Source organism: Manacus vitellinus, unplaced genomic scaffold (genome assembly GCF_001715985.3).
Source record: "Manacus vitellinus isolate BGI_N305 unplaced genomic scaffold, ASM171598v3 scaffold_5_pilon, whole genome shotgun sequence".
NCBI lineage: Eukaryota > Metazoa > Chordata > Aves > Passeriformes > Pipridae > Manacus > Manacus vitellinus.
This window is the reverse complement of record NW_021940682.1, coordinates 30,791,079-30,807,181: the sequence shown is the minus strand read 5'-3', so window position 1 is coordinate 30,807,181 and position 16,103 is coordinate 30,791,079. Positions and strand designations below refer to the sequence as shown.

General features: G+C 37.7%; 1 protein-coding gene across 1 annotated transcript in view; it reads left to right on the top strand.

Annotated features, from left to right (window-relative positions):
- Positions 1–16,103, top strand: part of TRHDE (thyrotropin releasing hormone degrading enzyme) — a 196,948-nt gene that overhangs the window by 154,200 nt on the left and 26,645 nt on the right. The window contains exons 11-12 of the mRNA XM_029963508.1: positions 2,098–2,231; positions 2,330–2,385. Coding sequence (XP_029819368.1) covers positions 2,098–2,231; positions 2,330–2,385 — 190 coding nt within the window. The remainder of the gene's footprint in view (positions 1–2,097; positions 2,232–2,329; positions 2,386–16,103) is intronic.

Below are 16,103 nucleotides of genomic sequence, written 5' to 3'. Positions count from 1 at the left end.
AAGAAACCCACTATGTTGGTAAAGAATATAGCTGGTGTTTAGGGGTGACAGGCTGTATTCAAAGTGCCACACTGGGAAAAATAAATAGGATGGAGTAGATCTGGATTCAAATTTCTTCTCTCCCTTTTTTTACGGGAGATATTTGATCCAAATCTGTTCTAAGAAAATGCCTTTATCACTATGGTGTAAATTGTTACAATCTCATATAATTTTTCTACAGTAATGTTTTTATAAGTTTACACAGGAAACAGGATTCAAGTCGTCTCTAAGTAGCATGGTGCAGTGGGGTGGTTCTGATGTTGGGTCCAGTGAAAAAAGGATTTAAACAGAAGAGCAATTTCAGTATAGCAGTCTAAGAGAGTTTGCTAAGGACTGAGCTGCACAGCCCAGTGTTTATTAGACCCCTGTGGAAGAAGGGACACACAGTGTTACAACCTTGTCCCAAATCAGACTGTGTGGCAAAAGCAGCTTAGGTGCTTTGACAGTATGAATGCTTGGGAAGTCCACAGAGTTGTAGGACTTCATTCTGATTTTCTCAGTCCAATTTCTGCAGGATATCTTGGCTCCTAAAGAATATGTCCACTTGGTGCTTTATCACAGATTATTTTCACTAAACCCAGGGGTCTGTATTTTTTTTCTCATTTGTTTATATAGAGTAATTAAATTGAGCTGGTAAGAGTCTGTTAGACAAACCCTAAAGGAGCAATAACAGTTGAATTGAGTAGGCAACAACTGAGTTATTCTAAGCTTAATATTTCTAAGAAGTGTATTTTTAAGATGTTTTAATGATTTCAGAACTCCCTAGGAGAGATGAGGACTTTATTTTCTAATCCTGCAGCTTTTTGTCTAAATTCATGTGCATGATGCAGCTCCATGAATTTGCACATATAATTATGTGTCTTTAAGATTGGGGTCTTGCTGATCTTTGTATTTATTGCACCTTAAAATAATAGTTATTTGTGGGTTTGCTTAGTTGAGGGAGAAGCATAACTTTTATTTGTAGTCCTAGTCATCTATTATTTACTCAGAAATTACTTTTTTTATAAGAAAGACTGAAACAAATCACTTTCTTTAGTAAATCTGTTTACTAGATAACATGTGCGAATTGTAAAGACCACGTTGTTAACTTTTTTCCTGATTGTTACTTTCAGGGAATTCAAGCATACTAAGCAATTCCCTGATGGAATTACATTTATAACAAATTTTATGTATTTCTTTTTTATTTTTAAAATACCTGAGAAAACTGTTCCTTCAACAATGTACAAACTGATTTTATTATAGTAAAAAAAAAGTTTTGGAATTTTTAGTGAGTTCTGGTTCATGATTAGTTTTGTCAGAATAATTTACTAGATTGAAGATTTCTTCAAGAAACACTAAAGCCTGAGGCTTCATCCTATGGTAATTCTTTCCATAGTGAAACAAAAGTGTGTATTGTGAGTTCAACGTGTTTTTGTTGTTGAAATCCCTAGTCCTGCAAATAGTTGTGGAATACTTGACTGTAGAAATACTGTAATAAATTTAGACTTTCTGCCCCGAAGTGATTTCTTAAAATGAGAGGAAAGATGAAGAACAGGTTAGTTGATATAAGGTTCTAGCTCTAAAGAGCAGCCTCTCAGTGGTTAGTAGCTAGAAGCTGTACTGGGAATACTTTAATTTAGAATCCAATGGAAAAGCTTCATCAAATACATGCAGAAATACTTAGGAATTTACTTTTTTAATCACAGGTTTAGTCTTCTCTCTATAACATATCCGTTGAATTATTTGAGTTACAGTTGTAGAAAGCTGTTTTAGCATCACCAGAATGAGGGTACCAAACTTAAGATGTGTACTTCTCACGTAAATAATATTTTCCAGGGGACAAAAAAGCATACTTGGCGTTCTGTGTGGGTAAAAGGTCCCCATGGGAATGTCAGCTGGCATCTCTCTACATCAGAACAGATAAAGGAGATTATTGTTAATCAAGCACAATGTTTTTGTTAGTCTTTCGCTTAATTTTACTGCCTTCGTGTATACTTAAAGAAGGAGAAAATTTCACTGATATGTCTTTATAATTTTTAAATTTAAAACCAAAACCCCTTCCCTTCTTGTTGTTTCCAGAACACCACAGAATTCCTGCTTTTGAAGAGGCAGGTTGGTTGCTGGGGAACATCAATCAGACTGGCTACTTTAGAGTTAATTATGATATTAGGAATTGGAGACTGCTAATTAATCAGCTAACAAGGAACCATGAGGTAAGCTCCTATTCTCATCCCTAAAATCTGCTTTCATAGGTGAACCTTCACTGTTCCATCACCCTAAATGGTTCAATTTTTGTGCTTGGCCCTCACAGGTTATCTCTGTCAGTAATCGAGCAGGCTTAATCGATGATGCATTCAATCTAGCCAGGTATGTTTTCCTGAAGATCGTCTATCCTCATACACATTGCTGCAATAGCTCATGCAGCTGTTAACTCAGCAGTTGAGTGTACTTCAAACTTATATATGTCTTAAACATATGGAAGTTCTTTTGCGTCCCCTCTCCTCCTTTTTTTGTGGCACAGAAACCTGGTCTGTGGCACGTTCACTCCTCTTGATCAATAATTGCCATAGGGTATTTCCAAGTCTGAAGATATCTGATCAATTTTGCAGCAAGTTCAATTTTACACTTTGAAGATAAATAATCTCTTTCCTCTTTCTCTAATGAATGAAGGTTTTTTCTTCTGTTTCTCCCTAATATCCTGCCTCTCCTTTTTTTTTTTTTTTTATAACTGACCCTTGTGGTGTGTTTAATTTGTTATGGAAGGCACCTTTAAGCTTTAGTAATTTTTTTTGCCCTGATTTGTTGTAGTGGGTTGACTCTGGCCAGATGCCCAGTACCCACTAAAGCCACTCTCTCACTCTCTCTCTGCAACTGGACAGAAGAGAGAGAAAAAAACAGCTAAGGATTCATGAGTTAAGAGCTGGGAGAGGTCGGTTACTGATTACCTTCATGGGCAAAACAGACTCAAAGAGGGGATAGTACTTAAATTTATTACTAACAGGATAAGAGCCAAAGAGTGAGAAATAAAACAGTTTTAGAAACATCTTCCCCCAACACCTCCTTCTTTCCATGTTCTCCCTTCTGCCCCACAGTGCAGGAGGACAGGGAAGGGGGTTACGGTCAGTTGTTGTTTCTGCCCCTGCTCAGAGAGAGGAGTCCTTCCCTTGCTCCCATGGGGTCCCTCCCACGGGAGACAGTCCCTGATGGACCTCTCCAGCGTGAGTCCATCCCTTGGGCAGCAGTTCTTCTCAAACTGCTGTCCTGTGGATCAGTCCTCCATGGGGTGCAGTCCTTCATGAATGAGCTGTACCGACGTGGGTCCCCACAGGTGCCACAAGTCCTACCTGGGAAAAACCTGCTCCAGCGTGGGCTTCCCTCTCCATGGGCTTCAGGTCTCCAGCAGGACCCTGCTTCATCTTGGGCCTCCCACGGGGTCACAGCCTCCTTCATGCATCTACCTGCTCCAGCATGGGCTCCTCCATGGGCTGGAGGTGGGTCTCTACACCCCGATGGTGCTCCATGGGCTGCAGGGGCACAGCTGCTCCACCGTGGTCTGCACCATGGTCCGCAGGGGCCACAGCTCTGGCAACTGGATCACCTCCTCCCCCTCCTTCTGCGCTGACCTTGGTGTTTACCTTGTTTGTTCCCATGTTTTCACTTTGCTCTTCCCTGTCTGGAATCCTTCTGCGCAACAACCTTCTGTTCTTAAATATGTTATCACAGAGGCATTACTATCATTCCTGATGGCTTGGCCTTGGCCAGTAGGAGGAATTCCATCCTGGAGCCAGCTGGCATTGGCTCCATGGGACAGGAGAAGCTTCTAGCAGCTTCTAACAGAAACCACCTCTGTAGTCCACCCCCTGCTACCAAAACTCAGCCACAGAAACCCACTACACTTGTATTGTTATATCATTTTCCCAATATCTTTCTTTTCTTGTAATCTGCTAGAACAGACTGTTTTTTTCTGTGTGGTGCTTTTCACACAGAATGGAAAAGCAGTTCCATTGAGCATTTCTGGAATTTGTACAGCATTTATACAGCATTTTGAATTTTATTATGATCAGAGTGCTGTTAGCTAGTGCCTCCCTTGGCTGCAAGGCACAGTGCAGAAAGTTGCCTCACTTTCTTTTGGAACAGTACCATGATTTGGATATTACCTGCCTTGTGGATGCGGTGCTGATGCTCGTCCACATTGCACAATGTGCGTTTCTCCCTGCCCATATGACATTACGTGATGGGGAGATTAAATGCATACACTTGTCTTTGACTGTGACATGAGAAAAGGTGAGTAACCTTATTGACCAGGCATAGAGGCAGTAATTGGTAGTTCAGACCTGACTTCTGAGAAGATCGGCTGTTTTTAACAGTAATTCAGCCCTCGGTTTTGGTTCCCAGTTGCATCGATGTGTTATCTTCTTGTCTACAACTATAAATATACATATTTTGAGAGACAGAACTGTGGAATACATACTTTAATCCCTAACTATTATTTTCAGTGATGAAATAATTCCAAAATTAAAACATAACTACTTAAATTCATGCTGGTCCTTTTAAAAATAATTTCTAATATAAACAGTTCTTTTTACTGTACTGAAGAGACTGTATTTCTTAGAAACTTCTACAGTACTCTCTAATGTGTTGTTGAACTTGATACAGATAACACCAAAAGGATTTAACTCAATTTTTTCACTATCCTAATATGGTAGGTCCTAATATGATTATTTCTATGTAGTTTTACTGCTACTTGATTTTGTTTGTGGAACAAGTACTAGTCTTATCTTTAATAGAATTTAATAATATTTAGATCTCAAGAAATATGAAGAAAATTGCTCATATAAATTATTTTGGAGCACCACATTTTATTTTTTAAAGGTGTTTTTGATTTCATTCCTTCAAAAGGTTTATTATCCTTTTACTGTCCAGCATAATGATTTCTCAAATATAAAAAACATAAAGGAATTGTTACTACCAAGGAATATTTTAAGATCTATAGCTTTAATTTCATAATTTTTTACCCATTTTACATGGAAATACATTCCTTCATCTTCCTTCTTGGTGTAATTTGGTTAACATAACACGTCAAAGAGAGTTAAGTGGAATAATAACCACAAAAGAAAGTTACAACCTGCTTGTTTTCCAGATTTTTAAGCATAATTCTGTTCTCAGTGGTAGTGCATGCATGCACACACCCTTAAGATCTGGAAAGCTGTAGTCTTGGCAGTAACGTAGCTTAGGGAAATTTATGCCCCGCATTCTTGAGCAGGAATAACACTCTTCCCTTCTTCTTGAAGATCCTTTATCTTTCGCTTTGTATGAAGTTTCAGTACAGTTTGAAAATATGTTGATTCTAGTAAATGTACTAGTAAATGTTGACTAAGAAAGCCGAGAAGCTGAGAGAAGACAAATAGAACTGTGGTTCTCTTCTAAGCTTAAACAAAGCAGAGGTAATTTCAGATAGCTCCAATAAGCAATGTCACAATAAATAATGAAGATCCCACTGTTTTAAGCATGAGTAAGGCTGTCAACTTCTCCTGTCTTTCTCTTTCCTTACTATAAGTGATCAGTTAGTGAGTATGTGAGGTGGGATGCCTCCCATTTTACTTTAGGCATCCCAAAGGTAGACCTGTAAATCTGACATTCTCACCTTGTACTGCACTGACAGTTAATGGAGAGAAACATGCACCTGACCTCTCAAAACTACTTAACCATATAGGATAAGATAAATCACTCAATGTTAAGAGTGTTGTGTCCCTCCTGGTTCTTCTTTGATGGGCTCTAAATCTTCATAAAAGATTTCCCTCATTAAACTGGTTGACTTAATCCAATATTATGTGAAAGAAATAGGTCTGGTTTGTATTTAATGTTAATCAGTGTTGGACCAGATGTGACTGGGAATATCTATTTTACTGTCACCTAAAATAGTTACTGTTGTTTCCAGTTCTTGAAGCACTGAATGAGAAAGCATGAAGCTGTGTTGTTAAATAATTGTTCTTACACTCCAAGGATGGATGACTGTGTTGGAGTGCTGTCAATTTCCTTGCACAGATTAGGGGGAGAGTGAGCTATAGCCTCTTTAGATGTAGCTTGCCCCTGTAGACTTGACAAATATAGAGAGCTGTGTCAGAAGTGAAAAACAACAAAAGTATACCTTCAAAATTATCTGTGAACTAAGTTCATCATGTTGTAGATGGCCTTCATAAGTGTTCCTCTCAGAATTTCATACACTAGACCAAAACCAGGATCCCTGTGTGAATAGATATATGATGAGTTATGATGATTGTTTTCCTGCTGTTAATCAATTCTTTTTGCCTTGCTTCTTTCCAAACTGTGAGTTCCGCTGACTCTAGAAAACCAAAGTCTGAGGGCAAGGGAAAAGGCAGTGCCAACCTACTTTTCAATATATAAATCCAAATTATCCCCCTTGACACAAATTTATCTTTAACAGCTGGTGCATTTGACTCCAAGGTTGATTCCAGAAGTAAAATACCAAAGTAAGCTAATGCGGACTCCTTATAATTTTCTCACCAACTTGTAAAGGCAAATTAATTTAAAAAGTAAGTCTCAGTTAATCAAGTATAGCCTTTTGGATCTGGAAAATCACATCTTTAGGACCCCTTATTTTATGTTTCTTTAAAAAAAAAAAAAAGAAAAAAAAGGGAGGAAACAAATCAAAGCCAACCCTCTCCCTGTTCCTTAAGTTAATTCCTGGATATGGAGTCTTGACATGTAAGCAAAAACATTTTATCCATTCAACTATCTACCTGAGGCAGCACCACCCCACTGAATGATTAGCTGATCTTATTTCTCGAAAATGAGAGTTACCTTGTAACCAAGCCTGTAATTCATACACTTCCATATAAAAGCCAGAATTATTACCGCTAAATTAGAGGAATGTTTTATTGAAATTTCTGGTCAAAATACGTGCATAACAAAACTATACTATGGAGTAGAAGTGATCTTCATTGTTATTTTCCTTCCTTAGAGATTAAGATTTTATTTATTGTATCATTTGAAGTATTTCAGCGTATGTGAGCTAATTGCTTCCATGTTACACTTGTTTTGTATTACTTCAAGTCCTGTTCAGTGTAATGTCAGGAGAAGTCAAGGCATTTAATTGCTGGGGCTGGATAATAAGTAGGTGACAAAGATAGAGGTTCTCATCTAGCCCGATTAATGTACTTCAAAATGTTTCAATATCTCAACAGCCATATTCAGGGTTGTTGATCTTGTTTTGTTGGATTATTCATAAACAATTATATAGGGTCCATTTAAATGAGTAAACTGGAGTTTAACTCCAGCCTTCATCTTTACTCCTGATTGCATTTTCTGATAGTTCAACACAGAGACAAACAACAGATAGGTTATGCAGGTCCTTTAATTAGTGCCTCTGAGTACCAGCTAAGGGACCGAGTATTAGATCAATAATTTGTATTGCACTTGATTAATAGTGGTATAGATTTACTATTTTAATAAATGAGGCCTCATCCAAATTATTTCAGCAAATGTGACAGTAACTCCCATTCACTGTCAGGCAAATTTTGGTGATAGTTCACTAGCAATTGATTTAGGTGTGGCTTCCTACGGGAGTGGTTTGGTTTCCTCTGACATAAGTATCTCTCAGTGGGCCTGAGCAACTGTGCCTTTTTTTAGAGAAAACAGAAAGCTACAATTATTTTAAGGTAGCCGTCATTCATTACATATGCTGCGTGTCAATCCATATGTTCTCTGACATATCACAGCCTTGATATCTGCTTTATGTGGAGATACACATTTTGTTATGTGGAGATAACATTTGCATATGTTCATACAAGAAGAATCAAAGCAATTCCTGAGACTAAGCACACTAAAAGTCAATTCTGCTTTTGTAGTATGTATCATTTGTATATCTGATCCTCTTACATAGCTAAAAGCAGTAAAACAATTTTTACAGCACATTCCAGGGAAGTGCTGGTGCTGTGAGAGCATCCTGGAAAATAGAAATACTTGCTGAAAGCCAGGGAAGAAGTTGAAGACTCTTCAGCACACTCTAAAAACCAGCCCTATAGATCTGGCTGCAGATAGAATCATAGAATCATAGAATCAGACGGGTTGGAAAGGACCTCTGAGATCATCAAATCCAACCCTTGATCCCCTACCACCACAGTTGCTAGACCATGGCACTAAGTGCCACGTCCAGCCTCATCTTAAAAGCCTCCAGGGATGGAGATGTTTACTGCATGAGTAGGTCTTGGTCTTGTCCCGTCCCTGCAACATTTGCCTATGCTTCAATTACTTCTATTACTTCTGAGCTATTATAGCACTAATTGTTTTATTCTGTAAACTACATTAACTCTATTCTTGGTCTAATCCAAAATAAACTATTGGGAAAACTTGACTCCAGTTTCAAGGGAGTGAAAGAAATATTTTTAGCTAATGGTTGTTAACTCATTGTTACAGTTCAAGCTGGTCTCTGAAGTCAGCTTGGTTTGGATCTATCCATGTTGCAGTGCCAGAGACTGCTGTGTAATGACAGAGGTGGGGAACAGTTTGTGAAACTTGTTTTGGAAATGTTAATTAAACTGTGTCTGAATTATGCTTCAAGAGAGCACTTGAGTTTGAGGTTAAACAAGAAGAGGAGTGTCATGTGTGGAGCTTGCTGAAGGCTTCTTAGCAACTTTAAGTGTTGGAAACGAGCTAAGAAGTGCAAATATGACTTCAGGAATCTCTATGTTGGTGGGGCAGGGGGAAGTCTTTTTACAACCTCACAACCTGTGCCATTCTGTGGGGGCTCTATCCTCTCACACATGGCAGACACCCATTCCTTGTGCCTTTGTCTCATCTACAGACCCCTTTTTCTTCCCCACAGCTGCCTGATCAGCCCTTTCTTTACCTCCCTCACCTGTCCTCTCAAAATAAGCAGCTTTTTTTACTCCTTGACTCCTTACCCTTATCCCAGAACCCTATTACTTTTCTTTCTGAGGGTCTGACAGGACTAGTATAGAGGACAAAAAGACCTTTCTGCTAACTTGGTCAAGGTAGCAAATATAAGCCACCCTGAAAAGCTGGAAGTACTGCTCTAAATACCCTCTCCTTTCCCCGTATCAACAAAAGATATAGGAATAAAAGGCATGAACCAACTTTTCTAAATAGAATAGACAATACAGATGCCTCATCAGTATAAACAAAATAGTCTGCGACCATAGGCTATTCACTTCTTTGCCTGCTGCTTTCACCTGAGTGCACCGTTGCTTCTCAGCAATGATCCTACTTTTTGTGCTTATCCAGTTGCTGTTGGCCAGAATTGTTGTCTAGGGGAGGTCTGGTCTTTGTATGCTCTATCTGCTTGAATGTTACAATAGATTAGCTCCTTCCTCCTCAGCTAGAAGTATGCTTACGCAGAAATCAAGCAATAAATGACAGGAAGGACTGTGTTATGACTAAGGCACTGCACAGAGACTAGAAAAACCTGAGATGGTATTTCTGCTGTAGCCTTCCTAGGTGATCCTGGTAAAATCACTTAAATTGTTTGTCTCTGCTTTCTCGCAAAATGGAAATGAGAGAATAGGTGAGGGTTTATGAGAATTTCAGAGAATATTTCATGATAAATATTTTTATAGGGAATTGCCTTCAGAGAAAGAATGTCCAATTCTGTAGATATTCTGGCAAAGAAAATTTGGATTGTATGTATATTTTCAAGATCAGGCTTCTGTGCTTTCCATATGAAGTTTCTGGCTTTTAAACAAATATTTCACTTGGCTGACTGATATGCAAATTATGAACATTAGACCAGGAAAAAAGAGAGTGATGAAAAAGTATTGTGCATAATAATAAACTAACTCAATTTTGGTTTTGTGCATAATAATAAACTAACTCAATTTTGGTTTTACTCAAACATACTTTCATAGATACCATCACCCGTTGACAACTAAATGAATAGAAGAGCTGTTTCATTCTACCCTTTCCAACAAAATCATCAAGAAAGAAAATAAATAACACTTATAATAATTGAATCATCTGAAATTGATGTCTATTAGCCCCTGAAATACATTCAAATTTCTTTAGTTAATTTAACTGTGTGAATTACATACTTCTCAAAAATCATGGTTTCATAATGATGAAAAACATAACATACCTGACTGCATAGCCTTAATTTTTAGCAGTAAGTTTATTTCTTTTTCATCTTGCACTACTCTTTTTTTTATCATTTTTTTTTCATATGGGGAAGAAGAGGAAAGAAGAGATTCTGAACTACAGTTTGAAGGAATTTTTTTTGCATTTTTACAAAAGAGGGGGCTTGAATTTTTTTTTTTCTGTTTTCAAGAAAGGTGAGTAGTTCAAATTAACATGCTTATGTGTCAACTCTTAAATTATGCAAGATAATTTAAGCCACATTATACTCTGATAATTACATTGAATCTGAACTATTCTTTGTAGAATGCTTCAAATGCTCTTGTGTGGAGTTGAATGTCACTTGAAGAGTCCTCAAATATTTTGCATGTAAGAAAACATAATAATAAGCAGACTTCACTTAAAACTGTCATACTCTCTGAATCCTTTAAAATTAGAGAGATTGAATGCTAATTAAAGGTAGTTCTTAAAATGAGCTTGTAAGCCAAATGTTGCTGTTGTATTTTTCAAAGAACAGATGTGCATTCCTGTCCTGTTTATGTGGAAGTCCATAGCTATTACAGATCATAATACCTCCATTAAGTCACTTTGCTTGTCTTAGAAAAGCAGAGTCCTTTACATGGTCCTAAGTCAGCCCAATCCTGGTTGGGGAGGATGAGGTAAATTATTCTTTGATACTGGAGATCACAGGGCCTTTTTTACAGATTGCCCATTAGTTTTCTATGGGAAGACATTCTTTCTCTAGCTTCCGTGGTTGAACATGGATGTCAGTCATTGTAAGTTTTTAATCTTTGGCATCCCAGTCTTGCAGAAGTTGAAGGTGAAATCTGTGACTACAGGAGTTAGTTTCTCTGTTGTATGGGTCACCTTGCTCAAAGCTTCTTTTACATGTCAGGGTTCAACATACTTGTTCTTACTCAGCTGTCAAGGAACTGCTGTTAAAGCACTGTAGGAAAGAATATGCAGAATACATCAATAGGGACACCAATCCTTGATAGGTCCAGAAGTAGTGAAAAAGCTTTATACAGTTAAATGTGAATGTTCATTGGCACCAAGTTATTCTAATCTACACACTTGACTGTTAAGGTAAAACGATCAATTAATCAATTAATAAGAATCCTAACTTACTTTAAACTGTTCCTTTAGGAGTTAATGAGTAGAGTCTAATTATTCATATATTGCACATGCACAGAAACAGAACTGATGTTAATCTCAGTTGCACATCTGTGTTCTGAAGAGCTGCTTTTTACCCCTTCAAAATTACCCAGGAAAAAAGCTAGTCATGTTTTACATATTCCATGAGAAACAGACAAGGCAGTGGGAGATTTAAACCAGCAGCAAGTAAATCACCTCATTTCCATTGTTTCAACAATGCAGACCAGTTTGCTGCCAGCTTGGATTTTCTAATTTTGATTTAAACACATGACTTAAAATGACTTTGTTGGGTGGTGGGACCAAAGGATTTATGATGCCCTTGTGTGTGGGACTCTCATCACTGTACAGCAACCCTGTCGTTTTTTTAACAGAGTCTGTTTGACTGGTGCTGGATTTATGATAGAAATAATTCAGAACAGAGTAATAATTTTCCCTTGGCAATTACGCTACCATTTGGTACTTGGTCCCTAAGGGGAAAATGAATGTGCTGGGATCTGTCCATAAGTTCAGCGGCTCAGTGTAAAGAACAAATCAAGGTCAGAATGCAGTTGAATACACACTGATGTTTCATAATATAATCTAGATCTTCTGCTTTTATCTGACTCATTAAAGGCTCATGTAATTTAAAGATTATTTTTGATTGCTATGAGATTTTTAACAGGAATTCTTTGTGAGGGATATTTCATTGCCACGTTCAGTACTTTCTTGTTCTGTTCATTGCCTCTTTTCTCTGCAGCAATGGCCACCCTACCAACCTCTTCAGTGTAAGCAGGATAGTACCTTGCTAAGGGTTGGTGCTTATGATATTATAAGATCTCATAAGCCACTTAATATATATATATATATAACTTTTGAAAGGTCTTTTTCCACCTCTGTCCTTGTCATAAAAATGAGATATCACCTTTTCACTACAGTTCATCAACAGCCTCCTTAGGCATGAAAAACCTGCTGAACCAGGATGTTTGTCTAGGGCTAATGTTCCTAATAACTAAACCAGATCTTTTTGCTAGTCTGTGTTCCTGTTCTCCTGTTCTCCTGTTCTCCTCTTTAGCTCGGCAGGCAACTGTGAAATTAGGAACACAGATAATAAGTAAAACCTCATGTGGTGCTGTGTTTCTAACACATGCTCTTGTGTAGGAATGGCTACAGATTGATTGACATGCTGATAAACTTATAGGTAAGGACAATTATATAAAATGGATAAAGCAATGAAGTGTCTCAAATGTGATCTTTTTGGTTAAATTTTGCTTTTGTAGTCATGTGTTTTAAATGACTCAGTATGGAGAAAGCTGGCTTTGAGATGGCTTGTAGAGGCTCTTTTTGAAGTCTAGGCTGCTTTCTCTATGATCCATGATGTCAATCAAAATGCTCTTATCTAAAATACAAAAAAGAGGGATGTCCACTTTATGTAGTTTATAATGAAGCTACATGAACCACAGTTCATTTTAGAATATGAAGTGGATCTGTTGGTATTCTTCTGTGAATATTTACAGGGGAAAAGACCAGAGGTATGCTATTCTTAATCATGCCTCTTGGCAGAGGAGTACTGAAATTGTAGTGTTCCTAGGATATCCATCATTAGAGACCTATATAAACCAAACTAGATCAATTTCTGTCAGGAATGGCACTGGTATGAGTCTGTTTTGGGTAGGGAGAGACTAGATGAGCTCTTAAGGTTCTTTTAATTTCAGACACTATAAGTGAAGTTTTGTAAACTCTTTAACCTTGCCCTTGAGAAATGTTTTACCTGAACATCAGTATGCATTCAACCACTGTTTATGCATCAATACTGTTTTATTTGACTTTTTTATCTGTTAAGATACTTGCCAAAACTATACCAGATTCCCCTGCAGAATTTTTTTGGTTGTAGGTACATGCTTGCTAAGATACTCGGGTGGCTACTGGAGACATACCTAGAAAAACAGTGTGACTGTTTTAGACCAGACATAAGATTGGACATCATGGTATTTCTGTGGTGTTTGTTTGTTTCCTGGTTCCAGTATAGCCCATAATCAGCTATTCTCCAAGTGACAGACAATATTTCAATTTTTCTCCAAGATGGCTAAGCTAGAAAAGAACCTTGTCTCTTAGCCCTAACTCTCATGCATTTGGTCTTTGACAGGCAATATCTGATAGTAATTTTGCTGGACTTAAGGATGGCAATATGACTGATGGCTAAAAAGACACAAGAAAAATAAGGATTTCTGTCACTGACCTTCCAGTGACTTTGTTGGAAGAGAGAGTAATAAATCAAGATGCTTGTGTATAGTATGTACTAAGCTTATCTTATACTCTGTAGTACCTTTGAGTGAATATTTCCAGGCAATTATATGACAGGGAAATTATTTTACATTTTTACCTTTGATGGGAAGGTTCTTATTATAATAACTTTTATATATAGCTTTTCTTATTATAAGTGTTAAACATTTCTGTTTAACATTTCTACAGGTCTGTGTTTTTCCAACAAAGTTTACAGATATACTCAGAACAGATTCATCCTCTGTTCTGCCTTCTTCCCTCATTTTGGTTATTATCCTGCTTCATAAATGTTTTTGCTGACAGAGCCTGTGTAACCATCCTTGAACCTAGTTCTTCCAGGCTAGTGAGGAGGATCCTAGCAATGGCTGGTTTGCTGTTGTTGAAGTGAACCAGTGCATCTTGCTGAATGCAGTATTCCCTGGGAAAGAGGAGTCTTGATGTCACTCTTAGCACTGGACAAGCTTTCAGCTTAAGAAACCAGCTGCTGTGCTTTGTGAAGGTGCAGAATACTAGAGCATAGCTCACCACACAGTCACTGTGATTGGTTTAGATTCTGTCTTCTGCTGACCTGCTTGCCATGGTAGTCATGTTACCTCCCGGCACACTTCACACAAGTCCTAAAACTTTTTATGCGTTTTATCATTCATTATTTATCTCTTTTATGCTCTAGTGTGAGAATTTCTCCTTATATTCTATTTTCTCAACTACGAATGCCAAAAATTAGTATTTGGTCTTACCCTTATAAACTTACTAAACTCTTTCCTTGGTTTTGGTGTGATTTTTTTTTTTTGGGGGTGGGGGGAAGGGAAAGAAAATACTCCTCAAGCTTTTAAAACTATAGTATACAGTTAATAATTTATAGCATATGCCACTTTTTACACAAAAAGGTGAAACAATGAATGTACTTATCATTACCTCTTGACAGAAGCTATTTAATGCCAAATAGTCTGGTAGTGCAGTATATTTGGAATCAGAAGTTCATAAACGTGGCTTAGTGGCTGAGGGTAATTGAATAGGGCTGTCTTGGTTTTCTGTAGGCATCTGTACAATAAAGGACATTACACCAAAGTAAAGTTCCTGCAGCACTTTTGTTTTCTCCAGTGCTCCTGTCTTAACTGCCACTGTAAGAAGATTTTAGATTTGCCTCTGCTCAAGTTCCCTCAGAGGTCCAGCCTAGCATCTGTACTGCCCAGCTTGTGCTGACAGAGAGTTAACATTGACTGTAGCAGCCATAACCACTTTTCCTCAAAATCATGGTCTGAAGTGACGAATTTGTTGTCATTTATATAATAATGTCATCCCCAAAAACCTCCCCTCGTCCCCATCCATTCTCTTGGGACTGGTTTGTTGATGTGTGTGTAGCGGTGTGATTTTCACGATACTGTGCGTAAGCTCTTCAAGGGTCATTCCCATAAAGAGAAGGAGGGTCAGGAGTAAACAGAAAAAAACTCAGACTTTGCCCTGATCTGTTTTTGTAAGTTGCACTTTACTCTTAGGGGGAAACAATAGGAAAAGTGGGGGGTCAGGGGGTGAGACAGGCAGAATTGAATGGGCTGATAAATTTGGAAGTTGGAAGCAGTGAGTGATGAGAGTAACAGCTTCTGTTATGAACAGGATGAGTACCATCAACCAAGAATCACGATTTTGAAACTCATTAGGAACCTCTGAAGAACTCAGGATAAGAGATCAATTTCTGAGTTCACTTCTTATGTGTCTTTATGGAGAAGTTAAGCTTAGAAAGAAATAATCTGTTTTTCAGTGGTGATTTTCCTTTTGCGGTTAGTTTTGATAGATTTAATTTCAGAACGTGAATGTAAATGTCCATTAGTGCAGCTATAATAAGCATTAATCTGTTTATTCCTTAAGCAGCATGTTTCCTAGAGCTATTCCTCTTGTTTCTTACTCTACACTTTCTCATGTCAATCAAATTATCAGTAAAAAAAATCACAAATCCCATTAGGAACTGATTATATATATACCAACTTCAAGCTAGTTTACCTCTTTGCTAACATTATCTCCAAGATTTTTAACTGCAGTCAGTCCAGCGTACTTCTGTCTCCATTAATTATGTTTACAAATCTCTACAAAGTATTATGACCTAGAACTCATCTTACTGATATTCTGTTGCTTCAGAAATAAGAGAGACCTATAAAATGGAGTAGCCTGTCTTCAGATGTAATGAACTTTGTCCACCACCTACTCTAAAAGCTCCACCACTGTCATTTCATATCTGCTCAGTTCCTCAGTTGACACAGTGACCTCCCCAAGTGATCTTGTTTTTCTTGCTTGAGTATGTGCTGTAACAGGAGTTGAAAACAGAGCTGACAAAATGTGGACAAAGATGACATGAAACAGACTGGAGGGTGGGTCATCATAATGACATGGGATAGATACTTTTGAAAACTGTCACATGAACTCCTTTGCTGAGAACATGAAGGGAACAAAGTGTAATTGTTCCAATAGAGAGTGGAACAATAGAGAGAAAGGCCTGCAAGATGCAGTGCATGTTGCAAGAAAACAATCTGTTTCAAGTATTTCAGCAAGGTAATTTTTATATACAATTA